The sequence below is a fragment of the Falco rusticolus genome, chromosome W (genome assembly GCF_015220075.1).
Source record: "Falco rusticolus isolate bFalRus1 chromosome W, bFalRus1.pri, whole genome shotgun sequence".
Lineage (NCBI taxonomy): Eukaryota > Metazoa > Chordata > Aves > Falconiformes > Falconidae > Falco > Falco rusticolus.
The window spans coordinates 1,601,676-1,621,722 of NC_051209.1; the positions used below are offsets into that span (position 1 = coordinate 1,601,676).

Here is a 20,047-nt window from a genome sequence, read left to right on the forward strand (position 1 = left end):
CCTAATGTCTGGTTTAGCAGTTAGAGGTTTCTCCTAGCTAGACACAGTTTCTTTCCATGCAGCGTTTCATTCACTACACAAAAGTTTAAGCACAGCCAATGCAAAAACCACAGTCTGTTTCAGCATGTCCCTATCTACTGTGAAACAAAATAACTTGGGTCTGTGTACAAATGCTTGCTTTCATGGATATACATAAAATGCACAGACTAATCATTAAGGTGGGAAGAGACTAGACAAGTAAGTACAGTCTACCAGCTGTACTGCAGATTTCTCTTGGTATAAGACGTATTTGTATTTTACACTTTAGTTACAGATGTAGTCGCCTCGTTTCTGCCTAGAATTCCTAAGCTCAACACAAGATACCTCAGCAGTTTGTCAGCATGATATGCAATGGTTCCCCCACCCTACTGTTTAGAAAGACTTCACTGTGGCCTCATTTGTTTTCTCCCTTTTCTTTCCTCTCTCACCTTTCAGTGTGGTCTTGGTTAACGGGTCCAAATGCTCACAGCATTGGAGGCTGAAGGATAGATTTGTAGGTACTGCATACCCACAGGGTCTCTGACTTCCCTGCTGAGACCTCTGGAAAATACGATTTTTCTATGAATAATGACTGAAAAGCAATATATCATTTATTGCTTGGTAGGATATGAGACAGTTAAGGTATTTAATTTGTTATGGTTATACAGAATTCATCATCCTGCCAATGGGTCCCTGCCCAAGGAAGTTATCTTACAAAGATGCATTCTAGATGCATGAGAGATCAGCAAGCGCTAAGCAAGAACATACTCGCATCTTTGGTGTTTCTGCTAAAACTTCCAGCAAATATGATTATACTTTTCTATGTAGCATCTATCCATTGGTAACTGGACTCATGGTGGCAAATACTATCTTGGACAGAGAAAAATGTCAGTCCCTGCTAATTCAGGCCAATAAGCCATTTTCTGTTCTCTCTTTGCTGAACCATCATTTCCCCATTACTGTATTTGACTTCAAATGTAATTTTCAGGACAGAATTCAAGAAAGTTCTTACAAACGAAATGTTTTTTGTTTCCTGTAGTGAGGTCATGTAGTCAAAATAACTTGAAGGAACAGTTCCCTGTCTCAACTGCTAGTTTCTATAATTTGGGAATCTCTGGATGTTTTCCTGTGTCACAGTGGATTGTAAGGCATCTTTCCATGCTTGGAAAGAAGACTTAAAGGAGTGAGTTTCCATTTTCAAATGAGGTTTTAAAAGTCCTCCATGCACAATTGCTAATACAGCCTAGTAACCATGATAAAATCTTTGGATGCCATCCAGATTCCTGAAAGCCACCTAGGTTTTCATGTGAGCAGACATACACAAATAAGCATACACCCTTTCTCCCTCCAGTAGAGTACTAGACTTCATACATTTCAACTTCACTGAGAGAAACACTTTATTATCAGGACTGGTGAGCCCTATGACATCTAGGGTGGGAGGTGGCTTTCCAAGCATTTTGCGTATTTTTTCCAAGAGTTTTGATTTTTGTAAGAACATAGAAAGCATTTTCAGACATTGACCCCAGATATCCACCCTTCCCTTACTTCAGTCTCTACTTTCAAGATACAGGGAATTGCAGGGATGGAAAACAGGATTACTGATGTACAACTGTCTGCCCTCTCCCTTCCAGCCTCCTAGAACACTGGGAACAAGGAGAAGAGCTTCCCTTTTCCAAAGGGTACACTTTGGAGAAGGGTCAGTTTGGAAACATGGGCCTGATCTTCATAGTCATTGTGGGAACCTCATCAATACCATAAGAAATCAGACAAAAAAACAATTAGAAGCGTGCTGAAAAGACAGAGAGAAATGGAGATCATGGTGTCTGGTGGCCAGAGAGGCCTGACACAGATTCCCTTGGGAATGAAGGAAAGAGACAATTATCTTTATCTCTCACTCCAGTGATGTGTCCTCTATTCTTCCTTTGTGTAGGTAGGAGGAGTAGAAAGGGAGAATATTTTACCATCTAAAAGAATGCTAAGCTGCTAGGTTGCAGCAAGCTGTGATTAGTTTCTCTCATAGCAAAACCAATGGGGGAAATGAAGGCATCTGAATAAGAGACCTCTTCTAAGAAACTGACTTTTTTGTACCATTAGACTGACATTGTCACATGGAATGAAGATAATCAGTTTGAAAACAGTTCTGGAGATCCCAAACACTTGAGATTTGTCTCCAGCTGCTCTTGAGCTATTTAATCTTTATCCCTTATTTATTTCTCTGTTTTATATCCTTTTGATCTCTACCTTGGAACAAGAAAAATAAGTAATAGTTTCACAATGAATGCCGTAGTCCGTGGCATATTCCATTTCAGGATCCTAACAAAAGGTAAATAAGAAGATACATAGCAATAGTTTCAGCTCTGGGTTGCGATGGAAAAACTTTTCAGTTTCCTGTGGCAAAAGTTAACAGAATAGTTCAGAAAAGAAAGAATATGAAAACAAGCAGATGTAGCTGTCTAAAAAGTGAGGTGAGATTAATCTACTGTGTAACTACAGACAAGCTACTTGCTACCAATCTTAAGTTATGACCACACTCCAGAACTGCAACACATGATAGGGTCGTGTCCTCAGCAAACGGTTATACTGGCCCACCTTCCCACATATGTGCAATTTTAGCCTGCAAAAACCTCTTTTGGCAAGTTTATATAGTTTACGCTGTTGAAGATGATGGCTTACATGCATTGGTAAGAATCTTCGTGCTGGTATGAACTGTGTGTTGTGTTGTTCATTCTATAGAAAAACTGTGAATGCAATAGCAGACTTGATGACAATTAGGTCCACATTAACAGAACATTGCACAAACTGCAGTATATACTCGTAGAGCTAGCCTGCTGAGAGACATCTCTGGCAGAGAGAATCTTTTCTGAGATAGAATTTACCTCAGTGAGACCACAGTGATCCTGACAGTAGGCACTGCAAACAATGTGGGCTTTAATGAAGATTTTTCATGCAGTTTGCGCTGCTGAGGGAGCTGCATGGTGCATGGGTCAAACTTCCTGCGCACCAAGAGGGATAAGAGTTTGACAGTGTAAGTGCAAGGGCCACAAAGGGAAGAGATGCAGAAAATTGGTCATTTACCATCTTTTAAATTCCAGTATTTTGAAGTTTGATATCCCTAGACTTTCTGCCACTTAGCCAATGTATGTTTAAAATACCTATTTATACATATGCAAGTTTGTATGTGAGCATATACATGGGCATACAGTTTGATTACTTCATTTTCTTCTTCAGCTGAGGGAAACGAGTAGCTGAGATAGTTATTGCAGCACAGAATAGCCATTCAGTACAAAGTGACTATACAAACAAAGTGGAATTTTCCTTTTTGGAAGTATGGTAATCAAGAAATAACCGTATCGTGACCTGGGAAATCATGTTACTTGATTACAGACTGCTGTTAAGTACTCCAGAGTCTTGCATGCTCTGTGACAATTATGAAACAACTATGAAGTATTACATAAAATAAAGGGGCACAATCATCAAATGAAAGAAGAGTTGACAGCAAGAACGACGTAAGCAAAAGTGGCCACAGGATGTTCTACTTTACCTATTAAGTTGAGACAATTTAATATAAAATCATAAAGTTACGCAGTACAGCATCTGTTCTATTTAAATCATTCATTGCTTCTATGCTAGTGCCTCTAAGTGGCAGAATTTCAGACCTGCTTATATGTGTGTGTGGGTAAGAGAGAGATTTGTTTCAAGGCTAGTGCTTTTGGTTTTCTCGTCTCTTTCAGTGTGGTTAAATTATTTTATTGGCATGCTAAGTTCCAAGATTACTGCCAAATGTATGAAGTGGACAGGACAGGGCTTCACGCTGTTCTGTTTGGATTCTGACGCATTTTATCCTCCTGAAGTAACTGCAGCACACTGTATTACTCCAGCATTCTAGAATTTTACTTGAAAAATTACTTTCTGGAGTTTTGAAGAACAGCAAAACAGTTGTGTTTTCTGTGTCTAGTTAGCTGCCATGAAGAGGCTCCCAATTCCCTTGACATCGCCCACAGATGTAGTCTAAAACCCCAAAATATATTCTCCAATTATTTGGAGATATTTTAGAATATAGCTGGGTAGAAGACACTATACAAAACACCAACTACTTCTTCCCCTGTGTTAACAAGTATTAACTTAGCAAGAATAGTCAAGATACTTACAGAAGTTCTTCTAAAATTTATCTCAAAAATATTTTGCTTGCATGTCTCATCCGAACAGTACATTTGTTTAATTTTTTCTGTAACCAAAAGACTGTGCCTCTCCCAGTGAACATGTAAAGGTTTTACTTTCATCGATGCCGGAGTAGATGTGTGCAATCTTAAAAGAAAGAACTTAATGTGCCCTCAGCAGCTCCCAGGATCCTCCCCGTCTTTAGCAGGCTCTGAACCTACTTACTCTTAAATTGCTCATACTGGCAGATTGGTAAGGGAAGGGATGTCATCAATAAATGGGCATGAAAAAAGGTAGCACAAAACACAAGGCGGGAAAGAAACAGAAAAAACCCGCTCTCCTGCTAACTGTTCTCTAGCGTGAGGCGGCCGGAACGGGATAGGTGGCGGTGCGGGCTGCGCGGCCCAGCCGCGGCCTGCGGCGCTGTGAGGACGGCCTGCGCCGGGCCGCGCCCCCGCCCCCGCCCCTGTGGCTGCCGGCCGGCCGCCCCCCCGGCTCTGCCCGCGCGGGCGGCACCCAGGGTTCGCTCTGCTCCCTTCCGCGGAGGAAGGCTGGTCCCCTGCGCTGCGAGGAACGGCACCGGTGCTGCTGCAGGCTTCCCGACGGACAGAGCCCGCGCAGGGGGTGTCTGCCGAGGGAGGCGGCCGCGCCGATGGGGACCGCAGGCCATCCCCCCGCCCCCGGCACTCTGGAGACGGTGGGTGGCACGCAGCCGTGCGAGAGGCCGAGGTACGACAGGCCGCACGGCCGCGAGGGCTCCGCGACGCCCCGGCTGCCGGCGGAGAGGCGCGCCGTCGGCCGAGCCGGCTCCCTGCAGCCGCGGCCCCCGCGTGAACGCCCGAGGGGACGGGCAGCTCTCCCCCGGCAGCGCGCACGCCTCCGTGGCTGCTCGCCACTGCTACAGGCCAGGCTCCCTCACACGCACCACCTCTCGGGCTCCCGGACCCCGCCGCCTGCAGGGCGGGGCCCCCCGGCGCGCCGGAGGGAGGCAGCCTGGCCCGCCCCTTGCCCCGCCTCCGCGCGCGGCCAATCGTGTGGCGCCCTGTTGGCTGTGCCCGGCGTCCCGCGGCACGGGCCAAGATGGCGGTGTGCGCGCAGCGGGGTGGCCTGGCTGCGACCCTCCTCGCCGCTACCCTGCTTGCCCTCGGGCTGGCAGCGGAGCGCCCGGCGGCCCCTGTGCCACACCGCCGCTTCGAGTACAAGTACAGCTTCAAGGGGCCGCACCTAGTGCAGGCGGACGGGACGGTGCCGTTTTGGGTGCATATGGGCAGTAAGTGCCGCGCCGTGGCGGCGGGTGCGCAGCCCTCGTGGCCCGAAGGGAAGGTGCGGGAAGGAGCCGCCCTGGCCGGGAGCCGAGGGGCGCGGCGGCTGGGGCAGGCGCCAGGGGTTCCGGCGGGCGTCTTGCGGGAGGAGGGCCAGGGCGAGCGGGCCCAGCCCGGCGGCGCGCCGCGGGGCACGTACCGCGGTGGCTATGCGACGCCCCCGAGCCCCCCCCCCCCGGCGCCTCCCGCGCGGCCGTCGTGGCGGCGGCGGTGTGGCGCCGGGCCGGGCCGGGAGGGAGGGGGTTCGCCGCTGCGGTGCGCCCGGGGCCGGCTGCCGGTCCCCGCGGCACAGCAGCGCGTGGTGCTCGCGCAGCGCGACGTGGCAGACGCGGCTGCGTCGTCCGTGGGCGCCGTGCGGGCCTGGCCTGGCTCGGGAGGCACCGGGTCATCCCTCAGGCCACCCGCCTTTTAAGACGTATGGGTGCTGACCCGTGCACTGGGTTCCGCCGCAGCACAGTTCCTCTGAAGTAACTTATGCCGTGGTTTTATTGTTTGGTGGACTTTAGTTTATATTGGTTAATTCACGAGTACCGACTTTTGACCTTATTTGACATTATGCCACAAGCAATGTGGAGGAAACTGTCTATAGACAGATTTTTCCTGCTTTTTTAATCAGATAATCACAAAAGTAAATGTTATTTAATGTAAGTTAATTAATTTATCTAAATGTGTGACTAATTATTTTAATTAGAGAATCAGAACCTCTGTCTTTAAAAAGCAGAACAAAAATTTGTCACTTGTGAAACGGTATGTGGGATACAGCAGAAAGCTAAGCCTGAGGTTTTTTTGTTGTGTTTGTTTTTTTAATTAATATGTATCTTAACAGCAGGACCAGCATTCTCCTTAAGCTTTATGTTGTGGTCCCAAATCGAAGGTGATTAAGCAGTAGTAAGGAAGTTATTGAAAGTAAAGGTGTGGGGATTTGGGTCCCGTCCCCTCCCCCCCCCCCCCCTCAAAGCAGTTGAGTACTTCACTGAAAAGTTTGTTTTGAAAACTGTTTGCTAATTGAGGAGACCAGAAAATTTGAGTTTTGAAGATTTGTTAATTGGCTAGTTAAGCACTTGCAATACTTTCTCTTTCATATATTCATTGTTGGTTTCTTTCCTTTCTAGATGCTATACCGAGTACAGATCAGATTCGTGTAACGACATCTTTGAAAAGCCAAAGAGGGTCAGCGTGGACAAAAAACAAGTCAATATTTGAATATTGGGAAGTCAAAGTGACCTTTCGAGTTACAGGAAGAGGCCGCATTGGAGCTGATGGATTGGTATTAAAAATTCAAGCTAACAAAAAGAAAAAAATTCGGCATGCTTTAAAAAGTTATTCTTGACTTACAGCTCTTACTTGCTTTCTGTAATAGGCAATCTGGTTTACAGAAGAGCAAGGCTTGGAAGGTCCTGTTTTCGGGGCAGCTGATAAATGGAATGGTGTTGGAATTTTCTTTGATTCCTTTGACAATGATGGAAAGGTTAGTTGGGAGTAAAGGTTATAAATTAATTTCCTGCCTGTTTTGTACATATAACCTCGGGGGGGGGGGGGGGGGGCAGGGAATGGGGTCGGAGCAGGAGAAGACGTAATTTTCCTCCTTCCCCCTTTTCACTTTGAAGGGATAATTTAAAATAGTCAGGTTTGTCTTGCAGAATTTCTACTAGACTTTTTCACACTCTTTTCTTTTTTCTTTCCTTTTTTTTTTTTAAGCTTGAAACTTGAAGCATAACACAACTAATTGGTTTGTGTGTTAAATTAAATACATACATAAAAGCTGAAATTCAGAATGTCCATACGCAATTTGAAATGTTGATATATCTGAAGATGTGTGGTTTTGAAGAGGCATATTGTACAAAAATATGACACTGTGGGAACACAAATTTCTGTGTTTGTCTTCAGAGATGCTCCTTTTCCTGGAGCAGATCTGCTTTGAGTAGTTCAGCAGCAAAAATTCTGTAGCAGATGGGGGTGGCAGTTGCTGTTTTGAATTTCCAGTTTTCCAGTCCAGAATGATCCTGGGAAACTTTAACAATACATAGTAGGTTTGCTTTTTTGCTTTGCTTTTTTTTGCAGTTCCTGCACTACTTCAGCTTCCTTTTAGATGTATTTTTGTAGGTGTACAAGCTTTATTCCTACAGATGGCTTTTGATATACAGCAGACTTCTTCATATATCAAAGTTGGAAGGCTGAAGGTGACAATTGTTTCTGATCTTCAAGGACAAGACGTAGAATTAGAGTATTGTTCAAGTAATGAAGAATTTTTTAATCTTTTTTTTTCTTTTTTTTTTCTGACTTCTGGCATACATATGGGCACTTGCAAAGTTTAACTGGCAGAGGATGCCTTCTACCAAAAACTCATGTGGACAACACTGTTCACCAGAACTTTGATAGCACTGGGGCTCTTGATTGTGACAAGTTTAGTTGGTGTGGTGTGAAACTCTTTTTCAGAAAGTGATGATGTGTCACTTCCAGTCAAAATGAAAGTCCTCTGGTCTGACGTGTCTTAAATACTGGAGTTTGTAAGACTCATTTTAATGACAACCTGTTAACTTTCTTCGGTGCCAGTATGGAGTAATTCTTGTTGCTGTTTCAGTGTGTTTGCTGGAAGATGTTTGGTGCTGTAACTGGTCCTCAGCTTAATATGCTAGCATCCAGAACTAGACTTCATCTAGTACTGCCAACTCAAAGCACCCTGCTTATGAAGCTGATTAAAAACTCCAAAGCCTTTTTTTCTCTTCCTTCTAAGACTGTAGATTATACTAGAGTTGATTTTTTTTTTTATTTCTCTGTAGAAGTAGTGACAAGAGCTTCTTCAAAAAATAAATACACTTTCATAGCTGTGAACACCTGAAATTGTACAAACCGCACTAAGTATCACAAGAGTTTACAGCACATCTTTCCTGTGACCTTTGGAGGCAAAAAAATTAGAAGTTATTCCCTGCTTTGGATTCTCTACTGTCTTTCAAGTTCTTGTATGTGCTTGCATCTAGACATGATCCCCAGTGGAAATTGGTCTGCCTGTTGACCACTAGGATTGAATACTATACTATATGTACTAACACTATATGCAGATATGCTCTGAACTGATTCAGTATTACTGTTGTTAAACTGAAATAAATGGTAAGATGATTAGACTGAAGTATTCCAGTGGTACTGAATAGGTAATACTAATGATGTAATAATTAAGGTAACCAAACTCCATTGCTTGAGAAGTAGAAACACTGATATATTTCTGTATACCAGTGTTTTGTTCAGTGGTTGTGATCTATGTGATAAAGGAAAAGAAACAGATCATTTGGTGGTTGTGGTTTTCTGTGAAGACAAAGGACCACCTGCCTCACTACTGTGAACTGGGAAGGACATTATTTCTTGAAGTCTTGGAAGTCTTGAGGCTTTTTTTCTTAAGAGCTAACAATCTGTCTAGCAGGACGGTATATTCCTTTATGTTGTGTTTTAACCCTGGTAGGCAGCTGAGCACCGCACAGCTGCTTGCTCACTCCCCCTCATGGGATGGGGGAAAAAATTGGAAGGGTAAAAGTGAGGAAAACTTGTGGGTTGAGATAAACATGGCTTAACAGGTAAAACGGTGTGCTCCAGCAAAGCGAAACAAAGAATTCACTGTTTTCCATCATCAGGCAGGTGTTCGGCTATCTCCAGGACTCCATCATGCATAATGATGACTTACAAAGACAAATGCCGTAATTGTGTCCCCTGCTTCCTCCATCTTCCCCCGCTTTTATGGCTGAGCATGATGCCATATGCTCCAGGTTATCCCTTTGGCCAGTTTGGGTCAGCTGTCCTGGCTGTGGCCCCTCAGAGCTTACGCCCCCAAGCCTGCTTACTGGTGGGGAACTGTGAGAAGCAGAAAAGGCCTTGAGGGCTGTGTAAGCAGTAGCTGAAATGTGGCTGTGTTATCAAGACTGTTTACATCATAAAGCCAAAATGTAGTCCCTTAAAATCTACTAGGAAGAAATTTCACTCTATCCCAGCCAAAACCACTACGCTTGAGGAGACGATGAATTGAAACATTGAAGGGGGAAGGGAGGTTAACTGTTGAAATCTTGTGCTCTTTTAGAAACTGGAGTTTATTCATAAACTCCTGGAAGCCACTGGGATAGCACTGCAAATCTGTTCTGCCCTATGTTAGCTTGTCCTCATCCTGTAGCAATTTAAATAACTGGGGGTGTGTTCAACAGACTTTGTTTAGTCTCTGACAGATAGTTCCTGAGGTTTTTGTCATGACTGTGGCAAGGTCAGCAGGCTGTCAACATAGTGTCTGTTTGGATGGTTTTCCCAGTGTTATGTTGCCAAAGTTGGATGTATAAGTCGCCTATTAGTTTCAAGATCTGTATCTTCACTACATACGAATTTCTACTGTCTGTGGCTTTTGCATTTCTGTATTTGTTAGCATATACAGGAACTTAATTTGTATGAGTTTTTTCACCCCTAACTATTCAAAGAATATAGCAGTCCCTTGCAAAGCTCACAGTGTGATGCTGTGACTCAGTCATTTTGCTTATGTAATCCTGAAGTATAGAAAGAATAAAAACATCTGTGCTTTACTTGTAATGACTTTGTTTCATCACAGAAAGTCTATCAGTGATGTTATTTAAGTTTCACTTCAAATTAAACTATTGTATTTGTTTGCTGTTTTTTTTTTAGAAAAACAATCCTGCAGTGATCGTTGTAGGCAACAATGGAAAACTTCTGTATGACCATCAGAAGTAAGTTTATTTTCAGTGGTAATGATAAATTTGCATGAAATTCTTTGAGAAACTTTATAAAGGTTTCTTTCACATGAAACTTTGTTGTTTCCTTTACATTTGAATTTTTCTGTTTGCTAAAACACTGTTTTGTTAGTAACAGCACAGAAACTGGCAACTGATGGATATTTAAATGGCCTGTGTCCTTTGGGGTGGGTGAACTCATAAATGGAGGTACAGACTTTTTACCTCTTCATTGCTTAAGGATATTTTCCACACACAGCTAATAACTGACAGAAGTGACTAGCTGAAAGCTAATTGCCTGTTACTGAAATTATTTGATTTCTGTTTGTTTATTGTCAGCAGCACGCGTGCCACCTTTTTGGATTCTCTGAGAAGAGAGGTGTTTAGCTTAGTTGGTTCAGCCTGGACTATAGCTTATTTCCATCTCAGTTCACAGGGATGGCAATATTCCCCATTACTGCATTCTATCTATAATTTGTCCTGTGTAGAGCATCTAGTCCTGTTGACCCCAGGCTTCAAAAAAGCTCAGTGCAGTTGTGGGACAGTTTCTGAAAAACTTGCATATTGAAAAACTATCGTGATGTTGCTTAGTGATACACTGATGCTTTTTTGTCTTAGCTGATAAATCATAAGATATAGTTTTATGCAAGTTGTCTTCTTGCATAGTGATGGTTCCACACAAGCATTGGCATCCTGTCAGAGGGACTTTCGTAACAAGCCCTATCCTGTTCGAGTAAAGATAACATACTACCAAAAAACGTTAACTGTAAGTACTCTGAAATAACATAATTGCTCATGTCTTTCAGGTTAAGTGTGAGATTGTTATGAAAACCCAAAGACCCCGTGTGTTAATTCTAATATTCTTAAAAATGTTGAGCTTGGTAGCAGAAGTTCGAAGGAGGTACAGTATGTTCAAATCCTAGATGAGTTCTTTTAGCTACCTTAGTGCATCTAATTTCCTGAGCTGACTTAGCAGGTATTACTGTTTTTTTTCTGATGTTACTTAGGTGTCATCTTGCTGACATACTCGTATCTGCTCACACCCTCCTGTTGCTTTTATTTGCCTGTAGAGGTGTCCAAAAACCAGCATCTGTTCCTCAGCTTCCAAGTGGTTGAGCAGCTCCTTAACTTTGAACGGTATTTCTCAAGCTGATCTGAGAGCTGCAGAGGGCTTCATAGCTGATTGTAAGAAGTTCTTGAAATGTGACTAAAATCTGAGGCTCACTCTTTGACAGTAGATTTAGATTTGCTACTTGAGGCTTCCCACCTTCCAGAAATAACAGGACTTTAAAGAAGATAGAAACCCATTGGTACAAGGGAGCATTCAAGGGTTCTTGAATACTGTTCACATGACTATGAATTCCTTCTAGATAAGGAAAGAAAAACATTGATGTGGTGTTGGTTGCGATGGCTATAAAGCGTGTGTTTCTTGGCTTCTGATTTCTTAAGAAAAGGTGCCGATAGGTATTAGCTGTAAGTCACACAGCTGTCATTTTGTAGTATAACTTTTTCTAAAAGTAAACATGAATGCACCTAAAAGAGGGTAGACCTTGCACTGTGTTGTAATGATAAAGGCCATCTGTTACTCTTCAATGAAAATAAAATTTCAGACTCCAAGGCTGCTTTCTTTTTGAATGTGCCTGGTCCTTTCTTATCTAGGAGCTCCTCTGGCCCAAACTGCTAACATTAGCAGTTCAGTAAATGCATCCATAGAGAAGGAGAGAAACTCCCTAAGCTTAGAGTCAGCCTAAGAACAATAAGGGATGAGTCTTCTAGATCATACCAAAAATCTGTTGCCTTTACTGGGATGCATACTTTTGATAGACTGGTCTTTAATGATCCCCAAGGCAGGGATTTCTTGAAACACAGTTGATGTTACTACGCCATGATCAGTTATAGAATAGATTAATTCTGTTTGGAAGGGACTTAGAATGGTCATCTAGCCCAACTGCCTGGCCCCTCCAGGGCTGACCAAAAGTTAAAGCACCTTGTCAAGGGCATTGCCCTTGGGCCTCTTAAATGCTGACAGGTGTGGGGCATCGACCACCTCTCCAGGAAGCCTGTTCCAGGGTTCAAGCACCCTCTTGGTAAAGAAACACTTCCTCACATCCAGTCTGAACCTCCCCATGCGCAGCTTTGAGCCATTCCCAGGCACCCTGTCCCTGGATCCCAGGGAGAAGAGCTCAGCACCTCCCTCTCCACGTCCCCTCCTTGGGAAGCTGCAGAGAGCAACGAGGTTGCCCCTCAGCCTCCCTCTCTCCAAACCAGACAAGCCCAGAGTCCTCAGCCTCTCCTCACAGGACATGCCTTCCAGCCCTTCACCAGCTTTGCCCTTCTCTGGAGGCATCAGAGTGCCTGAACATTCTTTTAAAATTATGGAGCCCAGAACTGCGCACACTGCTCAAGGTGAGGCCATACTGACAATAAATACAGCTACAGAATCACCCCTCTTGAGCCGCTGGTTCTGCTGTGTTTGGTGCACCCTAAAATGCAGTTTGCCCTCATTGCTGGATCATATTGAGCCTGCCATCATCCAGCACCCCCAGGTCCCTTTCTGTAGGACTGCTCTCCACTCTGGCATTACTCTGTCCCAGGTGCAGGATCCAGTGTTTCTTATTCAGTTTCATGCCATTGATGATGCCCAATGCTCCAGTCTGTCTAGATCCCTCTGCAGGGCCTCTTGTCCCTTGAGTCAACAGCACCTCCCAGTTTAGTATTATCAGAAGACTTGCTAATGGTAATTCAACTCCTACATCCAGATCACTGATAAAATTGCTGAACAGCACTGCCTCTAGAATTGAGCCCTGAGGAACGCAGCTGGTGACTAGTCACCAGCCAGATGTACCCCAGTTCAGGTCAAGCCTTTGAGCCCTGCCATCCAGCCAGTTCTTCACCCAGTGCACCATGAACCTGAGTATCTCACAGCTGGACAGCATGTCCAGAAGGATACTGTGAGCGATAGTATCAAAAGCCTTACTGAAATCCAAAAGAACTACCTCCACCACCTTCCCTTCACCCACTGGGTGGATGGCCTTCCTGTAGGATATCAAAGTAGTTAAGCAGGACTTCCACTTCATGAGCCCGTGTTCACTGTGCCTGGTGATTGCATTGTTCTTTAGATGCTTTTCGGTAGCACTCAGTATGATCTTCTCCATATTTTTCCAGTCACTGAGGTTAATCTAACAAGTGTGTAGTTTCCTGGGTCTTCCCTCATGCCCTTCTTGTAAATTGGAATAATGTTTGCTAGCTTCCAGTCAGTGGGGACCTCCCCAGACTCCTAAGACCTTTGCTAGATGGTTGAGAAGGGTCCTGCTGCAACATCCACTAGCTCCTTCCACACTCTGTGATGAATACCATCTGGCCCTGTGCACTTAGGAACATTCAGCGGGTACATCTGGTCCCTTACAATTTTAATGTCCACAAATGGAAAGGTCACCGCTCCTGCAGCCGTGGTCCTCTGACTTGGAGGACCAGGCAGCCCAAGGTCTATATTGGTACAGACTAAGGCAAAAAGAGTTGAATGCTTCTGTCTCTTGTTCATCCCTGTTTGTCAGGTGACTATCTTCAACAAGTGTTGGTCTAATGTTTTCCCTGAACCTCCTCTTACTATTAACGTACTTCAAAAAGCCTTTCTTGTTGTTTGACAGTTGTGTTGACCAGTCAGTTTCAACCCTTGTTGAGCTTTTGCCTTTTGTGTCTTCTCCCTGCATGTGCAAACCACGACTGTAATCTGCCTGTGAAGTATGAACTTGTTTCCAGAGATCATACAATTTCTTTTTCCTCTTGAGTTCCAAGAGGATTCTGTGTTCAGCCAAGCCCTGCTTGCTTGACTTCTGACACAGTGGGATTGCCTGCTGCTGTGCAAGCAAGGCTCTTAAAAGAAGAGGAAAAGAAAAAAAAAAAGTGGCTCTTAAAAACTGACCAACAGTCATGGACCCCTAAGCCCTCAAAAGCAGTTTCTCTGCTAACTACTTCCTGGGTAGCTTAAACTTTGCTCTCTTGAAATCCAGGTTAGCAACTCTGGTGATGTTTTTTCTCATTCCAACAAAAATTTTAAAATCTACCATTTAGTAATTGCTGTGGCTAAGACAGCCATCTACCATCACACCTCCCATGAGTCATCCTGTGTTCACAAATAACAAGTGTAGGAGGGTGCCTTTCCTAGTTGCCTCACTGAGTACATGTGACAAGAAATTATCTTCATCTTCAGGAATTTCCTAGACGTGCGCACCATGGTATTCCAAGTTGATGTCTGGAAAGTTGAAATCTCTCATAAAGACAAGGACTGCTGATCCAGGGATTTCTCCTAATTGCCTATAGTGCTAACATCCTGGCTAGGTGATGAGTAGTGGATGCCCGCAATGACATCTGCTGTTCTCCATCTCTCTAATCCTCACCCAGAGGCTCTCAACCACATCATCTCTTAACTGTAAGGGCTGTACAGTCAAACCTGTCAGTTATGTATATGTGCAGCTTTTCCACCTTGTTTGCCCTGCCTGTGCATCATGAACAGCCTGTGCCCTCCATCCCAGCGCTCCAGCTGTGGGACTCATTCTCCCAAGTCTTACTAATACCAATGACATTGTAGCTCTGGGAACAGACCAGGACTTCCAGTTTGTCCCATTTGTCTCATATTGAGTGTGCTGGTGTATGAGCATCTCAGATGTGCTCCTAAACCCTCAGTGTTCCCTGGTTTAGGAGGACATCTTAAATTGATGGCTTTTTTTTTAAAAAAAAAATAAGATAGTTAACAGCATAAATGTTCCCATTGGCACCCTCAGGCAGTGCTGTGCCACCCCTTGGCTTACGTTCATCTCTCCTGATAGTATCCCTTTCCCCATATGTTCCTTCCCATGCACTAATTTGCCTTGCTGCTTCTTTTAACTGAAATGAATACATTTTTATATGTCTCAATTCTGTGCAGTGTGTCCTCCTAGGTGCTGGATGTTGAATCAGGCCTTTTTTTCCTTTTTAAAGTAGAAAGCTTATGCATTTTCTTTGTATAATGTGTCTTTTCAGAAAAGAAGTAAGTTCTGGTTTCTAGTATCAGCTGCCGAGTTACCTGAAAAGTTGTAGTTATGAGCATTACTGTAATCTGACAAAGCAAGTAACACAGATTTATGTAGTAAACATTGTAAGTGTTTATCCTTTTAGGTATTAATTAACAACGGGTTTACTCCGGATAAAGAAGACTATGAATTTTGTGCAGAAGTGCAAGATATAGTATTGCCGTCACAAGGATATTTTGGAATATCTGCAGCAACAGGGGGCCTTGCAGGTAGCAAATGTTAAAAATTGTGACAAATGATGTGGGAACTTGCAGGGCTGATGAGAGAGGTGGGTTTTTTACTGCTAGTGTTAATCCGTTATACCAGCTTTTTACCACGATGATGTACTTAATCCTCTCCTATTCCCAAATTACTGATATGCGTAGGCCTTTTCCTAGCTGGAGCAGAAGGACTTTCAATGTGTCCCGACAAAGATACTGTGTAGTCTCATTCTCCACTAGATAAACTTTTGGGAGGACTTTGGGAGGATGTTGTTGCCTGAAGATCCTTTGGAAGTGCAGGGTTGACTTGGGAATTTGTAATGTTTAGCAGTAGCAATTAACAGTGGGGTTTTTTGTTCTGTTTGTTGAATACAGATGATCATGATGTCCTGTCTTTTCTGACCTTCCAGTTGACTGAGCCCGGGAAGGCAGTAGTAAGCATTTTTGTGCATAATACAGTGTTATTATATGTGTTTTGTATATAGCACCGTATAACAATATTTTCTTGGAAGTCGTATTTGGCATCCCTGTTTCAGGAATTTTTGCATCTAGTTGTGCTGTCATCTGTTTTAGAAAAATGAGACTAATGCTGTAATGTTTTGGTAATATTGTAATAGACATTTGCAAGACAAGAATTCTTGAAGCAACACTGAATCAACAAAAATCCTGGTATTTAATCAAAACACGCAGAGAAAACAAACTAAAAAATACACTTTGTTTGAAAGCAGACAAATAATGTTCTTGCTTTCAATTTTGCATACCTCTAGAACAGTTCTGTACTGCTAAACAGGATCTATCCTTGTAAAACTTAGTTTCTTTTTAATCGCAGAAAGTACGAATGTATCAGGGGAAAAAGCTGTGGGTCTCCCTAGGAATGTCTGGTTTCTCACTTCAACTTAATATATTAATGTGCTCCACTAATTGTGTTTCAAATCTGAAATCTGAACAGCCTTGCTGGAGAATAAGTTACGTAGGAGTGGTGGAGAACATGAAAAAATATCTCCCCCACCCCTTGATAATGTTTTAAAGTCAACACCAGATGCAGAAATTCCTCAAAAAGATAAAGAGAAGTATCAAGAAGAGTTTGAACACTTTCAACAAGAACTGGATAAAAAGAAAGAAGAGTTTCAAAAGGAACATCCTGATGTGCAAGGGCAGCCAGGCAAGTTATTTGAGCAATTTTTCAGTTGACAAGAAAAATGTTTACTTTCTGGGATATTCAGAGCTAGGGCCTGATACTCTGATCTTACTAAGCTCCTGCTGATCTTACTTACTTTATTTAAGAATCTTTGGTCTTTCGTTTGCAAAGTGTTTTCTGAAATACAAAGTCCCTTTTGTCATGCCTGGATTGAGAACAAAACAAACCACAGAAACATGATGGGAACGATGAGAATCTGTATGGAACAGTGGAAGAGAGAGAAGGTCATGCATCCCTGGCTGTAAAGTGATGATTAAGGAAGCACAGCCTCTTTGGTTATTTGAAAATTTATTTGAAAGGTCATCTTTTTGGTCTGTTTCTGCACATTCATAGCAAAATGGTTTTTTCCATCTTGTTTTATGGATGGTTATTAAAGGTGGGCTAGTGGATATGCTGAAATGTCCTTCCTTGGAAAATCTTAATGTTTGCCTAATACTGGATATATAGTGAGTTCGGTCAATTTCAGGACCACAGCATTAGCTGGAATACAGTGTTTATTCATGTTGGCTAGTAATGAAATTTCAAGCTTGATATTCTTAAAAACTGTGGCTGTTATTTTTACATTTTAAGCTATTGATAAGAAATTTAACGTTGGCTGGGTAAGGCAGAATTGCCCTTTCCACTTGCAGCTCTCAGCAAATACTGGTTTAAAGATATTTCACAGTGGAACACTTTTTTACACTGTTTTCAAATGATACTTAATTTAGGAAGATTGCAATAATGACTCTTGCCCACTTTTTTTGAGTGTTTAGCTAAAGTGCTTTGACTTTGTTCTCCTATGGAACATGGTGGGGGTTTTGTTTGTTTGCTTGGATAGGTTTATTTATATTTTAGAGCTAGGCAAAAAAAATCTACTGATCTGAAAATGTAATGGAAGCTAGTCTGTATCTTGCTTTTGTGGATTGAATTGGCTGTATTTGAATGCATACATATCAGGAATGTACTGTGGGCATCTGGACCTGAAATCTCAGGTTGTCATTTTTTTTTGCACAGTGGTAAGTTGTGACTGTTCCAAGGGTCCTACACCATTTTATCTTCATCTGTGCTTTTGGAATATTGTCCAGCCTTCCATTGAGAAGAACGAACAATCTTTTTGCCACATAGTCTTTTGGCCTTTCTTTCTGGATGTTGAAGCTGTAGAGGAACTTGCTCAAAATGTGCAGTCACTTGTCTATTTCAAGCTACATTTTACACCTTACTTTTTGTAAAAAGTAGCTGTTACTTAATATCTGCAAATCTCCTCTGAAGGGTAGTTGGTAATGCAGTGCTAGCTTATGCAAAAAATTATGCCTCCTAGTAATAACAGCATCTTGTTTCCATTATTCTGCACATTGCCACTGTATTAAAATAGGAACACTGAGATGGAGTCTGGGTTTGAATGTGTGGTTATCTCTGTTCATTTGTTGTGATCCCATTTGGGTATCCTTTGCCGTGGCAATGGTGATAAATAAACATCAAATACATGAAATTATCAGAAAAAAAGAAGTAATCCGTGTGGTAACTTGAAGGGTGCAAGAAAAATGATACAATGCAACTTAAGAGGAATGCATGTATGTTAAGAACTACCTGTACTTTTTCCTTAACAGCAGATGATCTTTTTGAAACTGTAAGTGATCGTGAGCTGAGACAAATCTTTGAGGGGCAGAATCGAATTCATCTTGAAATCAAACAGCTTAATAGGCAATTGGACATGATTCTGGATGAGCAGAGGAGATATGTCTCTGCAGTCACAGATGAGATTGCTAAAAGAGGAGCTGGTTTTCCAGGTCAACAAGGACAGGTAAATTAGAAAAACAACAACAAACAAACAAAAAAACCAAACCCAAAAAACACTGTGATTGACAGCTCAGCCTAATTTCAACAGCTTGATTGATTTGCTTTTTCTGAGATATGCTGATCTTTTTCTCACCCACCCTTTACCCCCTCCAGGTTTTGCAGCAAGAGATTGAGACAGTTGTGAAAACTCAAGAAGAGGTCATTAGACAAGTAAATGAAATGAGGTAAATACTTCCTAAATATTAAGGCTGTGTTTTGAATTTTATGTTATTTTCCACCTTTTAAATCCTATTTATTATTTCAGTAGGAGAATACTGACAAACTTCTCTGTGAAATTGAAATTTCTGTCAGTTCTGTAGTGATAAATTTCTGCATACATTTAATTTCTATAACTAAATGAACTCAAATAATATAATTAAGTTCATGTCCCTAGGGTGGCTAAGCCCCCTAATTTGCCTTTTTTAATTATTATTTATTTTTTATTGTGATATTCTAGTTGAACAAGTAAGTCCAGTCCCTCTAAAAAAAATCGATTTCTGCTAATGTGATAACCTGCTACCTCATGAAAGGTTGTTGCTCTGATTTTGAAGTATTGATAACACAATGAGCATAAATGCCTTCAACTTAGAGCTAGTGAACCAGAAAAAAAAAAGTGTATTGGAGTATCTTGTTGATATACTCAATCTACTCCTGATATCCTGATTTTATTTTTTATTATTATATTATTAGTCTATAATATTATACTTGGACAATATTATATGAGATATATTTGAAGTTTTGCTTAATGTAAACAACCTGTAAAGGCATGTAAGTAATTGTGAGAAGTAGTTCTGTACAAATGAAATTGTATATGCATTTAATAAGAATTGTTGAGATTTATTGCTTATTCCTCTAATTACATTTGGGGGGGGGGCGTTAAAGTAGTTCTTTCTTCAATATACACATATATTCTGTCTTTGAGTTTTTTCCCTTATTCTGTTGTGACTGCCTAAAGCTCATATATTGATTATTGCTCCATAGGGGTCTCTTAAGTGTTAGTGATTTGTGTATCACAAAAAGTATGTATAGTTTTATGTCGAGTCTCTCAGAATTCCAGTGTGTATAAGCATTGGAGAGGCCTCTTCTTTTTTTTTTTTTTTTCTTTTTTTCTTCTTTTTCCTTTCCCTTGTAGATTAACCTTTTTCTATCAGTAGGAGTAGGGCTAGGCCTTGAGAGAGTGTTGCTTCTTGATGGCAGCTGAAACAAGGGTCAGATATGGAAAATATTTAATGTCCTCTCTTGGCCTGAACTTTGAATAATAAAGGGACAAAAAGTGCAGTTTCCACAGTCCTGCACCAGTGAAGGAGTAACTTAGCCCATCAGTACAGTCAGGGGACTGATCAGCAGGAAAGCAGTTTTGCAGAAAAGAACTTGAGAATCCTGGTGGACAAGAAGTTGGATGTTGGGCAGCAATGCACTTGTACAGGAAAGGCAACCAGCAGCATCCTAGGCTGAGTATTGCCGTTGGGTTGAGGGGGATGATTCTTCCTCTCTACTCAGCACTGGTGACACCACATCCGGAGTCCTGTGCCCAGTCCTGGGCACCCCAGTA

The 20,047-nt window shown here is 42.3% G+C and overlaps 1 protein-coding gene and 1 long non-coding RNA gene across 6 annotated transcripts in view; both read left to right on the forward strand.

Annotated features, from left to right (window-relative positions):
* LOC119140795 (protein ERGIC-53-like) overlaps positions 1 to 20,047 on the forward strand; it is a 39,246-nt gene that overhangs the window by 10,028 nt on the left and 9,171 nt on the right. For 3 of the 5 annotated variants that reach the window (XR_005101720.1, XM_037372393.1, XM_037372392.1), the window contains exons 2-10: positions 6,611 to 6,765; positions 6,859 to 6,966; positions 10,149 to 10,210; positions 10,880 to 10,979; positions 15,368 to 15,491; positions 15,858 to 15,916; positions 16,512 to 16,644; positions 18,267 to 18,460; positions 18,610 to 18,680. Coding sequence is in view for 4 of the 5 variants with exons in the window: in XM_037372393.1 (XP_037228290.1) it covers positions 6,611 to 6,765; positions 6,859 to 6,966; positions 10,149 to 10,210; positions 10,880 to 10,979; positions 15,368 to 15,491; positions 15,858 to 15,916; positions 16,512 to 16,644; positions 18,267 to 18,460; positions 18,610 to 18,680 (1,006 nt within the window). In the remaining variant the exon portion in view is untranslated. Of the gene's footprint in view, positions 1 to 5,219; positions 5,447 to 6,610; positions 6,766 to 6,858; positions 6,967 to 10,148; positions 10,211 to 10,879; positions 10,980 to 15,367; positions 15,492 to 15,857; positions 15,917 to 16,511; positions 16,645 to 18,266; positions 18,461 to 18,609; positions 18,681 to 20,047 lie in introns of those variants that run through there. The other 2 variants (XM_037372395.1, XM_037372394.1) reach the window with 2 other exon arrangements.
* On the forward strand, positions 10,986 to 14,104 carry LOC119140814. Its single transcript, XR_005101729.1, has 2 exons — positions 10,986 to 11,114; positions 11,221 to 14,104. It is a non-coding gene; the product is annotated as an uncharacterized LOC119140814 (long non-coding RNA).